The 23,398-nt window shown below is 35.1% G+C and overlaps 1 protein-coding gene across 4 annotated transcripts in view; it reads left to right on the forward strand.

The window, feature by feature from the left end:
* The window catches only part of TRAPPC8 (trafficking protein particle complex 8), a 72,718-nt gene that overhangs the window by 23,189 nt on the left and 26,131 nt on the right, over nt 1-23,398 (forward strand). For 2 of the 4 annotated variants that reach the window (XM_039333504.1, XM_039333506.1), the window contains 14 exons: nt 1,111-1,201; nt 3,630-3,883; nt 4,754-4,869; nt 9,905-10,055; nt 12,357-12,457; nt 12,920-13,025; nt 13,789-13,809; nt 14,743-14,874; nt 17,376-17,600; nt 18,072-18,180; nt 19,259-19,453; nt 19,603-19,733; nt 20,415-20,489; nt 23,043-23,169. In XM_039333504.1, coding sequence (XP_039189438.1) covers nt 1,111-1,201; nt 3,630-3,883; nt 4,754-4,869; nt 9,905-10,055; nt 12,357-12,457; nt 12,920-13,025; nt 13,789-13,809; nt 14,743-14,874; nt 17,376-17,600; nt 18,072-18,180; nt 19,259-19,453; nt 19,603-19,733; nt 20,415-20,489; nt 23,043-23,169 — 1,834 coding nt within the window. The remainder of the gene's footprint in view (nt 1-1,110; nt 1,202-3,629; nt 3,884-4,753; nt 4,870-9,904; nt 10,056-12,356; nt 12,458-12,919; nt 13,026-13,788; nt 13,810-14,742; nt 14,875-17,375; nt 17,601-18,071; nt 18,181-19,258; nt 19,454-19,602; nt 19,734-20,414; nt 20,490-23,042; nt 23,170-23,398) is intronic. The other 2 variants (XM_039333505.1, XM_039333507.1) reach the window with 1 other exon arrangement.

Consider the following 23,398-nt stretch of genomic DNA (forward strand, 5'->3'; position numbering starts at 1 on the left):
CTTGACTTAATGTTAATTTTACAACATTTGCCTTTTTCCATAAACTCAATAAAATGTTTAACTATGTATGTTGATTTTCAAGGTAAATTTGATATATTTATCTCTAAAATGAAAACCTGTGGATTTTTGGATTTACCCTTTCTAGTTCTGCAACAACTGAACTCTAATTATTACAAATTTCCATAGAAACCTCAGAGCCTATAGAATCTTATAAAACTTTTTCCAATTAATTGAATATCCTGACAAATTACCAAACTATTGCACAATTTCAATACACTTGGTATAAAAATCTATAATTTTAAAATGAGACATATTATTAGCATATAATTTTTATTTAACTCAAACACTATTATACCTGAAACATATCTTCTGTCAATAAAATAGAACAGCTGTTCCAATTGCAAATTAAAAATAAGAGAGATTAAGGACATCATCAATAACTTTCATGAAATACTTTCATAGATCAAAATTTTATTAGTAATAATTTTAACAAGCTTGGGGCCTTTCCTGTTGCCAGCAGTTTTGATTTTGAGGAGTAGAGGGATTTGGCAAAGCAGCAGAACCATCAGTTGGGTAATAAAGGACCTCTCATTTCAACCCTGAACTACAAATATTCTCCTTTATTGGGTAATAAAGGAAGATGGTAGAGAGACAGATTCCCTGACTGTCCTTTCGGCTACCAGACTGAAGATTGGTTGCCAGAAAGAGGAAGATCTCTGAAATTGTCTGTGTCTTGCTAGCTCCAGCCAAAGAGACCTTCAACAGTGAAAGCTGAAGGAAGGGATCAGAAAACACTTTGAGTTAATTTAATGGAAATTTTTAGTATGAAATAGGTCACTCTTTCAAAAATAGATCTTAGAACTATGTAGTGTAATGCTTTTTATTTTCCATTCTTCATATATTAAAATACATATAAAGTACATGCAGTCCTTGACTTAACAACAGTTCATTTAGTGATTGTTCAAAGTTACAACAGCACTGAAAAAAGAATCTTATGACTGTTTTTCATATGTGATTCACTTAACAACTGTGGCAAGAAAAATTGTAAATTTTTAAATTTAAAAATTTTTTTTTAAATTGAAAGTGTTTTTGTATATTTTATTCTCACAGGAACTTTATGAAGATGGCACATATGCAGTTATTTCAAATAAGAATTCTGATCACTTCATACCACTGGATGGGTTAGATAATGATTCCAAAGGTGCATTTTTAAAAAAATAAATAGACCAACTATCATTCTAAGTATTTTATATCGCATTTTGACTACACTAGAATTTGCCATTCTTTTATCAGTTTATAAAGAATCATTTGTCGCCAAGAACATGTTATTTATTGCAGATGAGTTCCTTTCTTTTTCCTTTCACTATACAAGTAGTACTTGACTTACAGCCATTTGTATAATGACAGTTCAATATTAGGATGGTTTGGAAAAAGTGACTTATGACCCATCCTTGAAGTTAGGGCTATCATATCACCCCCATAGTGAAATGATTGTAGTTTGGGCACATGCACCCAGTTTGCATTTACAATGGTTGCAGTATCTTGTAGTGATGCGATTGCCATTTGTAACCTTCCCAGCCAGCTTCCAACAAGCAAGGTTGGTTGGGAAGTCCTAATGCTTTGTGATTCACTTAATGACTGTGGTAAAAATGGTTGTAAAATTGGGTCTTGTCACTTGACCATTCGCTTTACCAATACACTGACATACGATGGAAATTCTGGTCCCAATTGTGGTTGTGATCCCAAGTCGAGGATTACTTGTATATGTTGGATGAAGAGAGAAAAATGTATGTATATTTATAGGTTTCTGTATGAGGTAGTGGCTTCTGTACAGGACAGAAAATCCTTGTCTTATGCAGTTGAGGATCATTTAATTTTGTTAATGGGATTACTTATAGAGAGAAATTATATAACTTATTATTTACTTTATCTATTTCTTTGGGGGGGTGTATATGCATATTGCGGTAAAGGCACGCTTTATAGGATGAATATTTTTGACTGGAGTTAGTAACTCTAGTTGCCACAAGGTGGGGAAGCAGGTATTTTTGCTTGCTTATAATCTTGTGGTTTACAATACTTCCTCTTTTGCGGAAATGGTCTTCAATTCAGAGGGATCTTCCTTTCACAGAAATATGGTATATCCTACTTTTCAAATAGCTATTCTACCGAGACAATTTATTTAACAGTATGATTATAAATACAGACTTCAAGCTTTAAAAAGCAAAAATAAGAGCTTATCACAGGGCATTTGAAAGCAAGAAGCCAATGGGAGGAGAGTCCAGAGGAGCGGACTTCTTCAATAGCCTTTGTCTACCTTCTTTTTTTTTTTAGTATTTTGTAGGAAAACATAAAACAAAGGTATGTTAAGCTTCCACTAAGGCAACATACTAATAATTATCTTTTAAAATCTACCCTGAAACTGAAAACTTCAGTCATGTCCCCTCAAGATTGTCACTATATTATACCATATTCCCTGCAGCCTTTGGAAGCTGGAAAAAAATTAAGATACTTTAGTAAATAAGGTGCTGAAACTTGCCTTTTATTGTGATTTTATTGATATATGTGTGTGTGCATTGTGGGTTTGATGTGGATATGAAATATAAATATTATGAAAGTATGAAATCTTGCAAGACAGCTAAACTTTATTATGAATACAGGTAGTCCTCGATTTATGACCATTCATTCAATGACTGTTCAAAGCTATAGTGGTGAACAAATGGTGGTTATAGCTGGTCCTTGGAGTTTTAGCCATCCCAGCATCCTCATGGTCATGTAATCATGCTCTAGGTGGCTCAATTTACTACCTGTTGCACAACCTGCAAACACATGATTGTCATTTGTAACTTTCCCTTCTGACTTCCCCAGAAATTCAGTGGGGAAGCCAGTAGGAAATGTCACAAGTCTCTCCCACCCATGCACCCCCCCTCCAGTCCTTCTGTGGTTGCACTATGTCAGCCACTTGTGCAGGCCCTTCCTGAGCCTTGATGTGTCTTCCTTGCATGCTCATGTACCTCTTCACACCTTCATGCACCTTTCTTGATCCTCACCACATCTCCCTCACATCTTCATGGAGTCCCACACACCCTCCCCGACCCCCCCTGCATCTCTCACTCTAACAAAGGGGTCCCCAAACCCCAGTCCGTAGACCAGCACTGTCTGTGGCATGCCAGCAACTGTGCATGCAAACAAGCAAAGCCCCATCTGCAGTCCGTGGAAAAACCTTTTTCTACAGAACCGGTCCCTGGTGTTCAAAAGGTTGCGGGATGCTGCTCTAACACATACTTTACCCCCCTCAAGACACACCATTTGCACACCTCCTTATCCCATTCCCTCTTCCACGGCTTCTTGGCTTGTTTCTAAGCTTCCTGTGACTTGCAACTTCCTTCCGTTGATCTCTTGTGGGAAGCTAGCAGGAAGTTGCCTCACCTAACAGTTGTGGGATTTGGTTAACAACAGCAGCTGGGATTGCAGCAATTGCTGTCACTAAGTGATGGGGTTGTGCTTTATAACCTCATTGTTTAGTGATGGAAAGTCTGGTTCCAATTGCCATAGTAAGTTAAAGATTACTGTAAGCAGTTTTCAAATCATAATTTAATGAATAGTTATTGGATATAATTTCTTTTTCTTAGATGGTTTATCAAATAACTTTAAGACTCACCCACTTCAATTGGATCATGCTAGCGACAGTAGTTGCTTCGATGGCACAGATTACATAAAACCAAATCTATCTATGCACGAATCAAAGAAATCAAATATGTGGACACCTCATGGCATTTGTTTGACACTCACAGATCATGATCGAATTCGGCAATTCATACAAGAATTCACTTTTAGAGGACTTTTACCACATATAGAGAAAACTATTAGGCAACTGAATGATCAAGTAAGTAATTTTATTTTTATAAAATTGGGCAGGGGGTTGGCTTAGCTGAAATGTAAACTAGATTCACAATCAAAACCTGTTATGTAAAATCTTGAATATATTCAGAACAAATCCTGTATATTATTTATTTCAGTGAAAGTCCTTAGTTCGGCTTATGTCAAAGTACATGTACATAGTATAATTGATATTTAACATGCAAATTTAATACAAATATCATTGCCATTCATTTATAGAGATGATATAATGCTCTAGAAAACCAATACAATGTATTTTAAATGATCTGAAATAACAAATGAAACCTAGAGCCAACAAAGGCAAGATTCCTTTTATGTAAAGCCCTTCAGATTACTTTGATAAAATATATAATAACAAATAATGAACATTCTTGCTTTTGAATTAATATCTGCTGCTGAAGAGAATTATATAGCAATGCTCAATAGATGAGTGGATCTGTAAATTCATTCATTTCGTAAAATAAAGCATATATTATGCTTTCTGAAGATAATAGGTAGCAGTATTTGACTGAAGGTATAGCTAAAAAGAAAATTATCATTTTTTTTTTACTCTTTCTCTGTAGGTATGCACGTGCACATGTGTAAAAAACAAAAGTCTAAAAAAGGCAAACGATATATATGTTTCAAATGTATTCTTATTTTTTTAAATTCTGTGGATTTTTTGTCATAGTATTTTGTTTCAAAAAACCTTTTATTTTACCTTTGTGCTGGTCTTTGACTGTAATAAAGATTCTATTAGAATCTAGTATTTTGCATGGAATACATAGTTTTTTAAAACAGCTGTAAATCTCTGAAAAGTGTTTTCAGTGAATAATAAACTATTGCAATTTAGTAAGAAAATATTTCCATCTTTCAGTTAATATCCAGAAAAGGCTTGAGTCGCTCTTTATTTTCTGCAACCAAAAAATGGTTTACTGGGGGTAAAGTTCCAGAGAAAGGTGTGAATGAACTGAAAAGCACATCTGGTTTGTTGTAAGTAGACCTGTTTATAAAAATGCAGAATACTTGAATTTTATTAGGTTTTGCCTTTTCTGATTTCCATGTCCATTGCAGTTGTGTGGCTAATAAATTTAAATTAAAAATAAGATAAATAAAATGCATGTCCTTATTATTTTAATAATATCAACACAGTTAATAATAACTACTTTGGGATGATTACATCTCCATCACATCTCCATCTTTTGCTTACAGATGCAACCCTGTGATCTTCTTTATGAGCTCATCATAATTAAATTAGTAAACTTTCTCTTAACCATAGTTTTTCTTATATCCAAATTGGAGGCTATTGACAATTTCATAACAAGCCAGGATATTTATCCAAATTTTAATGTGGTTTAAGATCTTGATTTGTTCTACTCTAAGTAATTGGTCATTTGTACAGTGATGCTTCTATTTCAATAGTTTTGATCTCAGTATTCCAAGCATGGAATTTATTTATATATATTTTTATAGCAACTGGATGCTGGGTTAACATTCATCAAGTGGTCTGCTGTGATTCTAGGATCCCTTTTCTGGGCAGACACTGCTAGCTTAGATTCCATTAATGTATTAATGGTTTACATTATCTGCCAGTATACAAATCACCCATTTATTCCTACTCTCTATTTTCTGTTTTTTAACCAGTTGTCAGTCCATGAGAGCACCTACCTATTACCCCATGACAGCTGAGTTTGCTCAAGCTTTTGGTGAGGGATTTTGTCAAAGGCTTTTATGAAAGTCCAGGTATATATGGTCTATTATGTCATCATTGTCTACATGCTTGTTGACACTCTCAAAATGTCTAGAAGGTTAGTGAGACAGACTTAATCTTTATGGAATCCAGAGAGCCAAGGACAAGGGAGGCTCGTACTTATATGCTTGTTTTTTTAAAAAAAGACATTTTTCCTGGGACAGATGTGAAGCTAACCGACCTATAATTAATTTCCTTTATAATTTATTTTTTAAAATGGCTCATATTGGCATTTTCCATTTCTTAGGAACAGATGGTAATGTTAAAGAGCAGTTGTATAATTTTGTGAAAAGATCAACACATTCACATTTAAGTTCTTTAAAAACTCTTAAGTGAATACCATATACAGTATAATGAGGGATAGATTCCCTTTTTGCCCATCTCTTTACGTTTGCTTCTCTCGTCTTGTCTGATCTTGTTCCTGAAAAATAAAATCCCTACATCTGTATCAGGGAAGATAAACACAAATAATTAATTCACTCACTTGCTATTTCTTTCTTCCATTCTAACATGTCTTTAATACCCCCATCATTTCCTTAGTTTCCTATTCCAAATCAAACTTACGTGAAGAATTTGTTATTTTTTGTTTCAGTGTTTACAAAGTAGGGTTTTTTGGGGAGAGTGTCATTTTTTTTTGACCTCCTCTAGTTCTCTGGCCACATTTTATGTTCCTCATTGTACAGTAATCCCCAGCTGGCCCAAATTTCATTTTTTTAAAAAAAAAATAGAAGCCTTGTCTTTAATAGTAACTGTGAACCTGCTTATTAACTACTTAGGGTTTTTTTGCCTACATGGTACCTCTCCTGATTTTAGGTGTATATTCTAGCTGATAGACTATTGTATTTATGAATAACTTTCAAGCATTATGAAGAAAATGGCCCTTACTACTATTCCTTCTTTTTTCTTTTCAATAATGCCTTTGTTGTTTTTGGAAGTATTTTCTTCTGAGATCATGTTGGTGGAAGCATCTATTTACATTCCAATTGATGATTATAAAATTATGATCAGTTCTCCTAAACTTTTAGATCTTGAATAAAATTCTGAGCACAATTGAAAATTAAGTCCAGTGCTCTTTGGGTTTTTTTGACTAGCTGTTCCAGGACATAAGCAATTTGGTTTTTGCCATATCCAGAACATGCCTTTTCTGAAACTTTATGAAGGTGATTGCAGTCACTAATGACTAATTTCCATCTATACAACAGCTTTAGATTCTTGGCCAGGGAGATGATAGTATTTCCCAAGTACTAACATACTTTTGCGGATTGATATGGATATCCCCAATGAATCAGAAGAATCTATGCCCTCATTGACATAGGATAACTCTGCTTCCATTATACCCCTTTCTGTCTTTCTAAAAGCCTTTTTCAAGAGATATGTCATGAAAAATTTTATTCCCCCAGGGTTGTATAATGTTTGTAATACTTCTTTTTCTTTCAACATGAATCATTCTAATTTTCCCAATTTGACGTGAAGGCTCCTGAATAAGCTTGAATAAAAGCTTCTGTGTTGGATATTGTATGTGGCAAGCTCTTTTTACTTTGTTCCTTCATGATGGTCTGTTCCTTCACTCTGGGGTGATTTTTTCCCCCCCTTAAACTTATTTTATTAGATTTAAGGGCTGTCTAACTCCAGAATGACTTTGGATAACATGTTTTAAAAGGATAATTTTTGTTTTAAAAAAACCATTATCATCATCAGAAACCATGTATATCCAACAGAATTAAGATAGAAAGAATGCTGTACTTCATATAAGAAAAAATAAGTCAACTTTATTATCAAAATTGGTTAACAATCTTCCAATTTTATCCTCTGTAAACAAATGTATTTTGTCCACTTATCTTTTCTCTACTTTCTTTCAGGGGATCAGTTTAAGACTTGCTCTAACACCTTTCTAATATTGCCCAATAGTATTCTAGTACCCTCCTGATTCAAAGCAGTTTATCCTTTTGTACAAATGTGGCTTCTCCTGAAAAGTGTCATAATATCTGACAAATCTAAATCCCTTCCCTACATTCAGCACCATTCTCAGATTGAGATTGCTCAGTTCTACTGGTCTGCTTTGTACTGTGTCAATACAGATAGCATTTCTGACAAAGGCACCTCAAATTCTCCAGTTATTTTCCTGATATCATTAATGCCAATATGTACCCCATCCACTGGCTCCTATCCAGCACTATTTACCATACTGGTGAAAAATCATGTGTTGGCCACAGGAATCTCAACTGAGTAACTGTGGTTAATTGAAAGTTTTCTCATTTATTTAGAGAGCACTGAAAGAGGAGGTAGGAAGAGGTTGCATGTGTGGTCAAAAGATATGGGCATATTGAACAATATGTGATATACAATATTTTGTATGCTAAAAATGAGCTTGCTAATATAACAAACTTATCTTAAAAATAGTTGAATATATGATCTTCAAATTCGTTGCTTCTGCTTTCAATATATTCAAAATGTATATGCTACAACTGTAAATTGCATTTTGATTACTGCTATCCTCAACTTACAACCATTTGTTTAGTGACCATTCAGAGTTACAGTGGCACTGGAAAAAGTGACTTACCGTGTTTCCCCGAAAACAAAATCCAGCCTTATTTTTTGTTTTGGCCTCCAAAAGAGGCACTTGGTCTTATTTTTGGGGTATATCTTTTCCACTTACCTTGTGGTGTTGGTGTCAACAGACCCGCTCTGCCATCCCACATCTTCTGCAGCCGAAGAAGCAACTTTATTCTGCAGCTGACAGTGGAGCTCTGGCCTGCATTTTGTAGTCAGAGGCCTTTCCTGATGGCCTCTGCAGCCAAGTACTGAGGTACGGATTGAATCCCTAGCTTGGTTCTCAGCTGCAGAGGCCTTCCAGAAAGGCCTCTGACTGCAAAATGTAGGCTGGAGCTCCATTCTCAGCTGCAGATTGAAGCTGCCTATTCGGCTGCAGAAGAAGTGGGTTGGTGAGCCAAGTGTTGATCTATGGGAGGCCTGGCTACAATGTTAAGCTCCATCCCCCCGCTTGATTTTTAGGTATGTGCCTCGCCCCAAAACTAGGGCTTATTTTTGGGGTAGGTCTTACTTTTGGGAAAACACTGTATGACTGTTTTTCACACTTACAATTATTGCAGCATCCCCACAGCCACATGATCAAAATTCAGATTCTTGGCAACTGGCATGTATTTATGACACTTCTATTGTCTTGGGGCCATTTGAGCACCTTTTGCAACCTTCTGACAAGCAGAATCAAGGAGAAGCCAGATTCACTTGATAATCACGTCACTAGTTTAACAATTGCAGTGATTCAATTAACAACTGTGGCAAGAAAGGTCGTAAAATGGGGCAAAACTCACTTAACAAATGTCTCATTTAGCTACAGAAATTTTGAGTTCCAGTTGTGATCGTAAGTTAAGGAGTTTCTGTATGTGGCATTCAAATACATGACCTGGGATAAATTTGACAAATTGTACACCGGGATAAAAAAACAATATTCTTATTTTTGTTTCCAGTGTTAGTGTATCGTTGAGAGAACATACAGGTAGTCCTTGACTTACAATCACAATTTGAGCCTCAAATTTTTGCTGCTAAGCCAGGCAGTTGTTACGTGAATCATGTAGTTGTTAAGTGAACTTTCCTTGTCAGAAGCCAGCTGGGAATGCTACAGTGGTGATCACATGATCCTAGGACAGCGCTACCATCAGATACATGACAGTTGCCAAGTGGACAAATTTTAATCGTGATAATGGTGATGCTGCAATGGTCATAAGTGTGAAAAATGGTCATAAGTGACTTTTTCCAGTGATGTTGTGATTTTGAATGGTCACTAAATGAATCATTTTAAGTCAAGGGCTACCTGTTTTCTTTTGATTTTAGAGAAGAAAAGAAAAACAGTTCTATATAGTTTTGTTGAAATTAGAATTGGTAATCCTTTTTTAATAAAATATTTAATATGAATTAATTTCTTCTTGTTCCATGAACATAAGTGTTCTCTTGTAGATGAAAAACTTTGTATCCAGGCACACCTGTTTTCTAACAGATTTGAAACTAGAGGAGAAGAGGAGAAATCAAGCAATTAGTGTTAACTATGATATATAACTTCAGGGGACCAATATATCTTTCATTTAAAAATGTTACAGATAGGCTAGAAATGGCTGTTATCATTATGCCTTTCCTTTGAACATATAGAAATATTAAATTGGTAATTTGGACTAGCTACATTGTGGTTTGACGCTGATATCTTTATGAATGTGGTATGGTTTATTTGATAAATTGTGCATTTTTATTTGTTTTTATGTTCAGATACTCTCCAGAAGCACCAGAGCTTCAAATCAGGAAAATGGCAGATTTGTGTTTTTTGGTGCAGCACTATGAACTGGCATATAGTTGCTATCATACAGCAAAGAAAGACTTTTTGAATGATCAAGCAATGCTGTATGCAGCAGGAGCACTGGTTGGTGCATTAGCATATTTGAAAAAATATATATATTTGTGTTTTTCTACATGTTGTTTTACCCCCCCCAAATTCTTAAATGAATATTACCCATCTGCCACCTTATGTGTTCAGTTGTTTCTCTTATCTAGCTTACAACAATGTAATCCGTTCTGAATTCTTAGGATTAAGCTAATTGAAATCAGAAGTTGTTACCAATGCATATAATTTAATTACAGGGAGGAGACATTTTTTAGAAAATACATCTGTAGTTATTAGACTTGATAAGACAGTTTGAACCATTGTGCCCATTCTACAGTATCAATACTAGAATCATGCTAACTGCCTATTAAAGCAAATAGGCTGACAAATAGAAAGGTTAATACCCATTCAGTAGTTGCCTCCATTTATTCAGTTAGCATTTACAAGTTCCCCTAAAGACTTTGACCATTAGTTGTAGGGTCATTGTCATTGTCATATGATTTGCCACTGGAAAATTAAATGTGGGATTATAAAAAGAATAAGATATTGCTGCTACAGGAGCCTCAGCAAGTTGTGACAGTAATTGGAAAGTTAGTTTAGCAATAGCATTTATTTATATACCACTTCACACAGCCCTCTTAAGTGGTTTACAGAATCAGCATATTGCCCTCAACAATCTGGGTCCTCATTTTACCAGTCTACGAAGGATGGAAGGCTGAGTCAATCTTGAGCCACCGTGGATCAAAACTCTGGCAGTCAGCATAGTTAGCCTGCAATACTTCATTCTAACCATGGCACCACCACGGATCTCTGAAAGAACACAGATTTTCCACAATTTTACTAGATCAGGCATGTCAAACTCGCGACAATGGAGTGGGTGCGGTTTTGGCCGGCAATTTCACATGCCTGGACTAGATGGACCTTTAATCTTTAGAATAACAGAGTTGGAAGGGATCTTGGAGATCTTCTAGTCCAACCCCCTGCTCAGGCAGGAAACCCTGTTCTATACCATTTCAAACAAATGAAATGAAACAGGTAGTCCTTGACTTACAGTCACAATTGAGCCAAAACTTTCCATTGCTAAATGAGACAGTTAAGTGAATTTTGCCCCATCCTACAACCCTTCCTGCCATGGTTGTTAAGTGAATCACTGCAGTTGTTAAGCTAGTAACATGTTGCTTGTTAAGTGAATTAGCATTAGTTTATGTACTTATAGAATAATAAATAAAGCTACATGAAGTTACAGAATCTATAACTTTTATCAGATTTCAAATTAACTTTTAAAATATAAAAATATTTTGAAAAGGATTAAAGATTAAGCTTTTCAGCTACATAGTATATCAACCTAAAAGTGAGCCAAAATATGTGTGTGAGTATGTGTATGTGAGAGAGAGTGAGAGTGTGAGAGAGAGAGAGAGAGAGAGAGAGAGAGAGAGAGAGAGAGAGAGAGAGAGAGAGAGAAAAGAAATGCTCTGAAAGGAACAAAAGCAGAGAATGTTGTTTTATATATTAAAATATTTGAAACAAAAATGAATTAGTGCATTAGCCTAGGTATATTGTCTTGTAATATCACCTATTGCATATCATCTGTCATTTTTTTTAATACTTTGGGGCATTATGGAGATATACACATATAATCTTTGGCATCAGATATGTTTTGTTTACATTTTAACTATGTAAACAATACTTATGTAATGCCAAAGATTATGTATATAAATACTTCATAATGTATGTAAACCTTGGTCTCTTGCAGATATGGAAGAGAGCCAATGTATAGGAGCAGGATACTTATATTGCTCTTTTTCTTTTTCCTTAATTGTAACTTTAACTTGATTTTTGCCAGCTTAGGTTAAAAGAAATGTGCCTTAACTGTTTTTAATCAGAGTTCTCAAAATGATTTTCAAAGTAAAATGGATGTCCTACCTAGAGAGTCTGTGGGTATTGTTTTGATTTTGTCATTCACACTGTTATGAATTATGTTGAATCTGTATCATGTGCTTGGAAATTCAAATTTATTGTAGTATAAAATGTACCGTATATTCCGGCGTATAAGGCGACCCGGCGTATAAGACGACCCCCGTCTTCGGTGCCGAGTCGCATGCCTAGAAAGTCGTCTTATACGCCGGAAGCTACCATTATTTCCGGCGTATAAGACGACTCGGTGTATAAGACGACCTCCGACTTCGGTGCCGATTTTAATGCTTGAGAAAGTCGTCTTATATGCTGGAAAGTACGGTAATTGATTCATGGTTGGATATGTGAGTACTTATGCCCAAATAAAAAATTCAGATTATAGAATTGTAGCAAAGTTATTTATGAATGACCACTTTTGCTTTATAGGAAATGGCAGCAGTATCTGCTTTTCTTCAACCAGGAGCACCAAGGCCATATCCTGCCCATTACATGGAGACTGCAATTCAGACCTATAGAGACATCTGCAAGTAGGTGGTTATTTTTGCTTCTTCTTAGACAGAGATAAACCAATCTTATTAAATATTTATCATTATTCCATAATGATGAACAAATAATTAATGAAATATCAACAATAAAAATAATGGCAGTTGTAGTTTAACTATAAAATTATTTTCTTCAAATGAAGTCAGAATTATTGCCTTCCTGAAGGCAAAGGCAGATTCTTATTTTAAATAACTATACACTGCTCTACAGCAGTTCATAAGTTTTTATCATTATTTTCTAAGTTAAATCCTCAGTAAGTTTTACAAATGGCAAGACTATTATTATAATACTGTTTAGAATTGTTCACTATTTCATAATCAAAATTGGAGAAAATAAAAAACTTTTAATTGATTATGTTTAATTAAAATATACAGTGCATATTTTCTATGAGAGTGCAACAATGGGATATTAAATTATACCCAAAGAATTTATTTTGTGTTTCATAGGAATATGTTGCTGGCAGAGAGATGTGTGCTCCTTAGTGCTGAAATACTAAAAAGCCAAACGAAATATTCAGAGGCAGCTGCTCTCCTTATTCGTTTAACCAGTGAGGTAGATAAGATTTTAATTGTTTTGTTTTTGTATGTTGCAAAAAAAAAAAAAGATTTTAAAAATATGCATTTCTTAAGTAGATGGAATAGTATCTGGAAGAAAGGTTTTTAAGATTAAAATAATATTTTTTCTGTATGTAATTGCATGTACACCATGTGACATTTATTTGTTTATAGGAAAATTATTCATCTCTGCTATGGCTACAGATTAATCCCTTATATTTACTCACACTCATATTGGCAACATCCTGATAGAGTTCACTAAAAGATATAATAATTTATAGCACTTTTTAGCTGAAGAAAAGAAAACATGTTCAAGTAAACAGATTTGATAGATGTAATATAGATGCTGAAGATTTGTAACTTCACATTTTATGCCTTTTAAAGTCATGCATGTTCAGATAGCAGAATAAAAAGTTTCTGTTTAGAAATCATAAGCTAATTAAAAGGCAAAATAGTGAATATAAGTGTTTCAAGGCAAGGCCTTTAAATTATTTAAGCATATTTGTATTGGTAATAGAATCATAAGGAATGTTATTCTAAAATTATTTAGAAACTATTAATATTTTGAAACCATATAAATGACACCTCAGTTGTCTATTATCAACTATAGTTTTTAATCAGATTTTAATGAGCATTTCAAAATTAGATTTAGGTTTGTAATATTCAGTTCTTGTTCCCAATCTTCATTTTCTTTTTGTTTAATTGAAATATTTTAAAGCTTACATTCTTGTTTTTTAATTTTTCTGTGGAAAAAATGGCAGCAGAGCGCTTGGATGGGCACGGTGAGTGTTAGAAATGTCAGCTGGAATAGCTGGAAGATTATGATGAAACGTGCTAATTTCTTTTGATTACTGGGTAACAAAATAATTCATTGTTATTGATGCATATGTGAGATTCAGGACATGGAATAGGTGCATTAAAGTATTACTGTAGTCATACAGAATGGACAATTTTTGAGGTACAGATGAATAAGAATAAAACATGATAATCTAAAGCAAATCAAGAGGATATCCTTGTGGAGTGCATTTTATTATAATGTTTACCCTTGAAATAGGTTTTTTTTTCCTATAAGCATTCTTTGTCTATCCTGTTACTGATGCCTAGCAAACAATGAGGTAATAATGCTTTTTAAACTGATATTTCACTGGTTTATAAATCAATTAATAATATGGCATCAGCTAGAAATATAAGCTTTTTAACAAGCTCAGTCTTTTCATTCAATGGCAATTCTGAGAAATAACACTATATTTCAAATAGGTATATAAATTACATTCAGAGAAATAAACTGTGAGGATAGAAAATTAATCAAATTTGATTGATAAGATATAATCTGAAAAAATATTTACTAAAATGTTTTAGAGATAATTTACAATACCAAGAAGCTTCTCTGTTTAGGAAACCAAAATCATGTACATATTTTTTAAATTCAATAATAGAACTGTATATTATCTAAAATAATCCTGTCTGAGATTTATTTTCCCCTCTGATGGATGTTTCTGTCCAAGATAAGAAATGAGATTTGATCATGAAGTGGATTTAATTATGCATATGAGCCGTTTTCAGGGGAATTTTATAGATAATTTATTCAGTGTTAGTTATGTGTAAAACAGGCACTGTTTTACTGCAGTAAATGGGTGTTTGCATAGTTTTGGTCTTCAGAGCTTGTTATTTTTAAGATAGTTGCAAGTTGTCTAATTATTCACTCTTTCTAATAGGATTCAGATCTTCGAAGTGCGCTGCTGCTGGAACAAGCTGCACATTGTTTTATAAACATGAAAAATCCTATGGTTAGAAAATTTGCCTTTCATATGATACTGGCTGGACATAGATATAGTAAAGCAGGACAGGTAAGTGTGGCAAATCACAAAAGAAATTCTCACAATTTGATTGATTTGTTCAGTGTTTTTTAAATTATTTAATATTATACACAATACTGTTACTCAGGAGGGAGGAACAAAGCGACCCACGGATTGCAAGGAAAACTTCATCCCAGCCCCCCATTCTGGCATGTTCCTGATGTAGCTTATACAATACAAATCAATCTGAAATATTAGCTATATATAGATAAGCATAGCAAAAATTTATAGCATATCAAGTTCTAAAGTCCTTACAAGTTCTAGAACAGGGGTGTCAAACTGCTGCCCCGCAGGCCAGACATGTCCACCTCATTGCCGGCAATGGGAAAACTGTCCCGATACATTGTGCGTTGTCATGTGACGTTGCAGGTTTGACATACCTGTTCTAGAAGAATATGTAGAATTTGCCAAACCACTGAAAAAGAGAACAAAGTTGATAAATCTCTGAAGAGAAAATTATATAAGTGACTCATCATAGCAGAGAATTAATTCTGTAACATTGTCATATGCTGTATCTCTGATAATGGAGGCATCTGAATTAATATATTGGCAAATTATTTTGAAATTCTTTATATAACTCTTGAAATAGTTTGCAATGTCATATTTCTGTCTTAAAGTGGAGTATAATTCTTTTTGGTGGATGTTATTATTTTGCTATTAAATTAAAATGTCTGATAACACTAGAATTTTTGGAGATGAAGAAAGAGGAAGGAACACTTACAGTCAGTCTATGGCTTCATATTAAATAAATATAGATAATTTTAATAAATATTTGTATAAATAATCTTTGAAGCTACATTAAATAATCTTTGAAGCTACATCTATTAATTCCCAAAATTATTTACATAAGAAGAAGCTAAAAAAGATAATTATTTTCTAACATATATTTTTATTTAAAGATTTGTTTTTACTTGTTTGTATTATACTAAACAACTCATGACCTGCTGGGTCATCATTTCAGAAATACATCCTTAGCAGATTCCTTGATGCCTTTACAATAGTAGAGCTTCTACTGCATTGAAAAGTTCTTAAAAATTCAGAGGGATATTCAGAAATATAGCTGCCTTGAAAATAGTCCATGCTGAGGGCTGCGACCACGGCGTGCGCATGTACGAACACATCCTCTCATTTGTGCTAGTGCCGTGGCCGTGGCACGCGAAAACAGTGCTATACCTTGGGTGCAAAAACAGGCCGTGCTGTGGGGTATGAAAATCTGTCGCCACACCACGGGGCACAGAAATAGGTTGCCGCTGCGCCTTAGGCCATGGAAATGGGCCACTGCTGTGCGGCACAGAAATGGCGCTGCTGCACTGCGGGGCACGGAAACGGCGCCGCTGCACCACAGGGCACAAAAATGGGCCATCGTTGTGCAGCAAGATGCAAAAAAGGACAGCGAAATGTGCTGTGCCACGCAAGAACTGGGCAGGGCTAGCGAGTGTCATGCGGGCACTAACTCCGCCCTGTTTGCGTGCTTGCGGCCCCGTGTGCACATGCATGTATGCATGTAAAATGCTTCCCCCTCCCTTTCCCTCCAGTCTGCCAACCGAGAAAGGTTGGTGACCTCTGGCATAGACAAACCTATACAGTTAACCACAGGAAACATTTTATGACATTATTTATTATAAGATAAAAAGCTTTATGGTAATATTATGTGTTATGTCATAAAATTACAATTCCATGAGAATCATGCATATCATTTTTTTAAATACATTCTGTAAGTTAGCCCATTTGAGGTACTTTGGTTGAAAAAGTTTGTCCTGTGAAGCACCATTTCACCCAGTTGGTTGCAGGAACAAGAATTTTAGCAGAACATAAGATTTCTTATTCATTTATCAGGAATGAAAAAAATCAATAAAATCATCTGTTGCCTTACTTCTAAATGTTTACAGCATTAAGAATTTTATAACAAACCATTTCCTTTATGATAATGATTAATATTGTTAGCTTCTAACTTTGACTCCCCCAATATTTAATAATATAAGCAATATTGATAAGAGATAAGACATTGGTTTGCATTTTAATGTTAATTTACCTGTTTCTACTTTCTGAACAATATGCAAATTAAAAGAAATGTATCCAGTATTTTCCTTTCCAAGTGTTATGATAGAGTCCACTAGTTAAAAAATGTATATAAACTACATTTATAAGAGGTACTCTACACAAATGCTATGTCTCAGCAAAAAACCACAAAAATATATTGCATGTCTAGATATCACTCATAAAAGCATATATATTTGAGAAAATTGGATATACAAAATTTTATATTTCATGAAATGTATAAATAGATGAGTACATATTTCCACATAGACATTAAGGAAAAGAATAATGATCTGAAGACTAAACAAAACAGGCTTCAAATAATGAGAAATCAAGCAAAACTGAAATTTGCAGATTTGTGCATTCCTCACTAACATAAAATACCTTTTTGTATTTTTTAATAATATGCTTTCAATTATACCACATAATTGTTTTTACACTTAAAATGTTTACAGAAAAAACATGCTCTACGATGCTACTGTCAAGCAATGCAAGTTTATAAAGGGAAAGGGTGGTCCCTTGCTGAAGACCATATCAACTTCACAATTGGCCGCCAGTCTTTTACCCTTCGGCAACTTGATAATGCTATATCGGCCTTTAGGCATATTTTGATCAATGATAGCAAGCAAACTGCTGCTCAGCAAGGAACCTTCCTCCGAGAGTATCTTTATGTTTATAAGGTAAGTCACCAATGTAACTCTCAGTAGAATCTTAATTTGTGAGTTTGCCATTAAAATATTTTGCACTAAAATTTGAAGGTTTTGCCTTTTTAGTTGAAATAGTAAGTTCCTTTTTGAACATTTTTCTGTTGCTTTGAGGACTTACTGAGAACATCACATTTTGTTCTACCTCAAGATATTTGGTGCCTGAGAAAAAATTGAAATGGCAGTTCCCTCTCTCTAATTAAGACAGAGTACAATCCAGTATTCTGCCTCAAACTTGTTTGTGTACAGCAACTAAAATGTAATACATAAAGTAGACAAATATGATTAATACTATCCCTGATTATATTGCAATCTGACAACTTTTCATTCAAGAGGTGGGTTGGATACCCAATAGTATTTTTTTTAACTCAAAAGATAAACAGTTTTTACTCGCTAAACATGAATGAAGTTCTGTTCATTTGCTTGTTTGCTTGTTTGTTTTTGCAGAATATAAGTCAGTTGTCACCTGATGGCCCTTTACCACAGCTTCCTTTACCGTATATTAACAATTCTGAAACACGTGTATTCTTTGGACATGACAGACGACCAGCAGAAGGTTATTGCTTTTTTAAAAATTTATGAGTCTACTAAGATATTATATAAATGACTGTAAAATTAATATTTTAGGCAGAATGAAGTGGTAAAATATACTTCATGTGATATACATCCTGCAGTTGGGGATCTTTTTTTAATATCCGCCATATAAAATTCCCAGCAAATAGAGAATTAAAAAACTATGAGCTTGGGAAATGCTCTTACTCACCACTTTTCTCTGCTGAATATTGCTTCTATTTTCATTTTCTTCATTTTCTGTATATAACTTGGAGATAATTAACATTTAATGTCCTCTCCACGGTGGGCTGAAAGAGTGCAGTTCACTTTACTTTTTCAGAATTGTAGCTTCTAATTTTGCTGTATACAATAGCTCAAGTTATATTTTGTGTCATAGAATATTTATTTTTGGATGTATTTATTTATCTCTATGCTCCATCTAAATGAAACAAATTTAAGTTTAAGAGGAAGCAGGCACCCTTTTTATGACTTGAGGCTGCATCTTGTAACTGGCAAAAAATATGATGGTGATAATATTCATGTCAAAGGAAGGAGCAGGGCAGAATTTTTCTTCTTTTTCATTCCCCTATTTTGAGGAAATTGAAAGTTCTGTTTTGTTGTTGCTGTTGTTTTCTTGGGGGGAAGGGGAAGCGACCAAATTTATATAATAACATTCTTTATGAAAAAAACAGAAAGCAATGCTGCTGTTCATGAGCTTTCTACCAAATTTTAACACTACAGTCTGGGGGAGCTTCAGTGTCTATATATATAAAAAAGGCTAAGGTTAGCCTGCAAATTATAGACTTCATACTTTATTTATTTTTAAAAACTCCAGGCCTTTCCATTATCTCCTTAGTTCCCTGCCCATTTAGTTGTTTTGTTTCCTATCTCACAGTCAGTGACTTGAATTACGGACTTCTGCTTCTTTCCTGATAATAGTACATAAAAAGGTACAAAACAGGCATCAAAGAAATCATATGAACTTTTTTTTTAAAAAAAGCATAACGTCATATGAAAAAACAACAGGTGAATTATAGAATAAAAATTAAACTTTTTATTTTTATTTTAATATTGACATCTAGGTGAAAAACAGGCAGCAACACATATAAGCCTTGATCAGGAATATGTTTCGGAATTTTCACAACAGTGGAAGGAACTTGAAGAGCAAGTTGTATCTACAGTTAACAGAGGGACAACACTTCCTAATTTCCAGCCAACACAGTATTGTTTGAACAGATATTCGGATAACTCTAGGTTTCCACTTGCTGTAGTAGAAGGTAAACTTGTGTAGATGTACAGATAAGGAATATATGAGATAAAATTATTTTAGGAATGGCAATTTTAATCTAAAATTTACATATGGTTTATTAAAATTATACTTAGAAACAGTCTTTCTAAAAATATGTATACTTTTTCTTTTTAATAGAACCAATAACAATAGAAGTAGCTTTTAGAAATCCACTAAAAGTTCCACTTTTATTAAGTGATCTGTCACTACTTTGGAAATTCCAACCAAAGGATTTCAATTCAAAGAATAATGGAGAAACAAAAGAATTTGTAAGTAATTAGAAATTGTCTGTAATAAGGATTTGTAAAATGATAGTAATGTCAAAATGTAATTCCATATTTTATTAGATTGATTTCCTTTTTAATTTTTAGATAATGATGCATTAAAGCTTAATATTAAACTAGAGGTTAACATTTCAATCATAGTTTTGCCCAGTCCTCGCACATTTCCTTTCGTCCTTAGTATAGCAGCAAGATGTTTTAGAGCTTCTGTGTATATTCTGTGTAAATTCACAAAAATCCAACATTTCATACTAATCCTAAACTAGTATTAGGCCATGGACACTTGTGTACAGAAAAACAGTTTTACTGTTGCCTGTCTGGATTTCTGTCCCCACCTGCTTTAACTTAAAACATTAATTTAAAAAAATATTGAAAACTAGGAATAATGCAAAACAAAGCACATTATCATACTTCAACCTTAGGAAATGGAAACAGCCAAAAATTGCATTTGAAGGATTAGCGTGCATGTCAGGGAGCAATTTCACCAGTTTGTAATCTTGTAGTGCTAAGCTGGGGTCTCCAAATAACTTAATACAATTGTATATCTAGGACATTTAGAGGTATATTTTTTTCATCAGAAAATGTTGACTATGTAAACAGATGCAGTGTTTTTGAAAAGTACGAATGGCAAAAATTCATTGTAAGTAATGAATTTGTTTTCTTTTTTAGGAAACATGTGGAAAAGATATGATTGGGGTTGAAGTGATATCAGATTTTTTGATTAACAGTGAAGAAACTAAAATGGTAGGTAGGTTTGTTTCGCACCTTTAAAAAAATAGGGATGGTTGCTCACAAAAGGATATGGAGATTACATATGCATTAATAACTCAAAAATGCATTTTGTTTATTTAATTTAAATGGCCATCCATGTTAAACATATGATTTGTAGCTAAGAAGAAATAAAAAACAAGATAAAAACATAACTAAACAGTAAATAACAAATATAATATACAACATAAAATAAAACAGCACAATCAACAAAACCACAGTATGGGCTCAACCACGTCCCGAGCCCCAGGCTTAATAACAGAAGTGTGCCTTTAAAATCTTATGAAAAGCCAGTAGAATTGAGCCAGATTAATTTCTGGATGAATGATGCTCCAGGAAGGGATACCATGACAGAAAAGATTTTTCTCTGGGGACCTGCCAGGTGACATTCCCTAACGGATGGGACCTGGAGCAAGCTTCTCTGTCCTATCCCAGTTCACACACAAACAGCATAGATAGGGTTAAGCATATTTATTTCGCACAATCAATTTTAATCATTCCCCAAATCCCAACTCTGTGTGTGCAGTCCTTAGTTTCAAGTAACCTTTCCAGAAAATGCCAAATGAGAGCAACGGGAGCAAGACAAACCACAGTCTCTTCCATGACTCAGGCATGAAGGCAATGCCAGCAAGGTGAACTAAGAACTTTGGGCAGGATGACAGCAAGGGGAGTCAAGGGTTTTCATTCAAGACAACAGCAAGATGAACTAACAATCTCAGAGCAGGATGAAAGCAATGGCTGGTTACAAGGCCCAATGAAAACAACCACAATTCTCACAGATTTAAGGCACGATGAAGGCAACTTGACTTAAATGGGTGCAAGGCAAGGAATTCGACTTCAGTGAGTGCCAGGTATAATGAGCAACATGGTCTCAGTGAATTCAGGGCAACGAGACACAAGCATTCCTGGATGGATGGATTACAAATGGTTGTCTCTGTCAACTATCGGGTTCCAAATGCCAAGGTAAATAGACATTGACTGATGCACCTCAGTAGGAAGGGCAAGGATGTCTTCTTGTGAGTAGCCTCACTGACCTCTGTTCGCACGGCTCTGCATGACTTGGGATAGGGTGGGGGTGGCAGCTCCTCTTCTGTGATGTCTGCTTGCAGCTAAGTCTCTTCTCCAGCCTGTGCAACATGCTCATCATCTGTGCTGACCAGCTGCAGCTGTCCCCTCTCCAGCCTGCGCATCTGGCTTTTTGTCTGGCTGCTCTCTCTTGGATTCTCTCAATGTTCCCAGCATAGCATCACTTTGACCATCCAATTCTGCCACAGAAATTTCCATGTCCCCCGGTGCTCCCTGTCATCCCTCTTAGACTTCTCCAGAGCTAGCTCTTCCTCATCATCTGAGCCAGCCCAAGGGAGCCATCGCACACTCCTTCCAGATCCCACAAGACATGGAGATACAACCGACAGATGACCCCATAAGCAAACATGGTTCATGTTTCATGAAAGGCTTTACAGGCCTTGAATTGAAACCAGAAGCATGCTAGCAACCAGTGCAGCACTCAGAGCACTGAAAGGGTGTGCTGAATGAAAAGGCCTGTGCCTTTCATTCAGCACATTTTGCAGTGGGTGAAGCTTCCAGATGCTCTTCAAGGACAGCCCTATGTACAGCATGTTGCAGTAGTTCAATCAGGAAATAACCAGGGCATAAGTGACTGGGAGCAGGTCTCCTAGTCCAGAAATTGGTACATGCAAAAACCCTCCTAACCATGTGGCAAGTCCAGGAGAACTCCCATTCTGTCTGAGGTAGTGTCCAGAATAAGTGATGGAAAGTCCATAGACCCCAGAGGTTCTAAAACCCAAAGCTGTTCAATCTTGCTATGAATGGGCAGCAACACACTGTTTCCTATCCAGATTGCCCCTCCCCCAGTCTCCAGATATCAACATAGGACCTCTATAGCATTACTCAGGCAGCCTGGGATGGAGACATAAACTCTGCCAGCATACTAATGACACATCATCCCAAAATGCTGGAAAACTTCACTGTGCAGATTCATAAAGAAGTTAAAACAGGAGAAGAGAGAATACTGAGCCCTGTGATAGCCCATATAAAACAGACTGAGTTAGACCTCTCTTCCCCATAATAGTGACTGGAACTGACCCTGGAGGAAGGAGAAAAGTACAGTACCACCTTGAAGCAGGTACTGAAGGCTACTGAGAAGTCAAGAAGAGCAAGGACAGATGCGCCACTCCAATTTCACTTCTACCAGAAATCATCTAAAAGCGCTATCAGTGCCATCTCAATCCCTCCAGATAATCTGTTCTCTGGAACTACTGCACAACCATCTTATACATAACCTTTCCCAAAAAGGGAAGGATGGAAAAATGGGCAAAAAAATCAGAATTGTTGGATCTAGACAACATACAGAAAATATATTAAGTTTATATATAGCTTCTTATAATGAGTAATATAGATTCAATGTCTTAAAATGTGTGACATGGGTAGTTGCTTTTATATAGTAAGTGATTTATAAATGTAAAATAACTACAGTAGCAACAACAAAAATTTAACGTATCTCCACAGGCAAGACTAAAGCTCTTTCCCCATCAAACAGGGGAGCTACACATTCTGGGAGTCGTTTACAATCTTGGCACTGTGCAGGGTACTACGGTGCTAGATGGATTAGATTCTTCTATTGGATTATTGAGAGGTAAGCCTGTGTTGCATTTTCCGTTCACTGAAGCTTCATGTAAGATTCCTGCCATATTGTTAGATTCAAGCTGTTGTAGTTGAAATAGTTGCTATCTCCAATAAAAGACAAAAGCTCATGGCTCCCAGAAATAGGATTAATAATGCATATCATTTAAATCAAAGATCTGATTTTTACACCTCAGGATGTTTTCCCAATGATTATACATCACTGTATTTCAATACATCAT

This window comes from Crotalus tigris, unplaced genomic scaffold (assembly GCF_016545835.1).
Source record: "Crotalus tigris isolate CLP2741 ecotype Arizona unplaced genomic scaffold, ASM1654583v1 scf7180000024506.7606697, whole genome shotgun sequence".
Classification (NCBI taxonomy): Eukaryota; Metazoa; Chordata; class Lepidosauria; order Squamata; family Viperidae; genus Crotalus; species Crotalus tigris.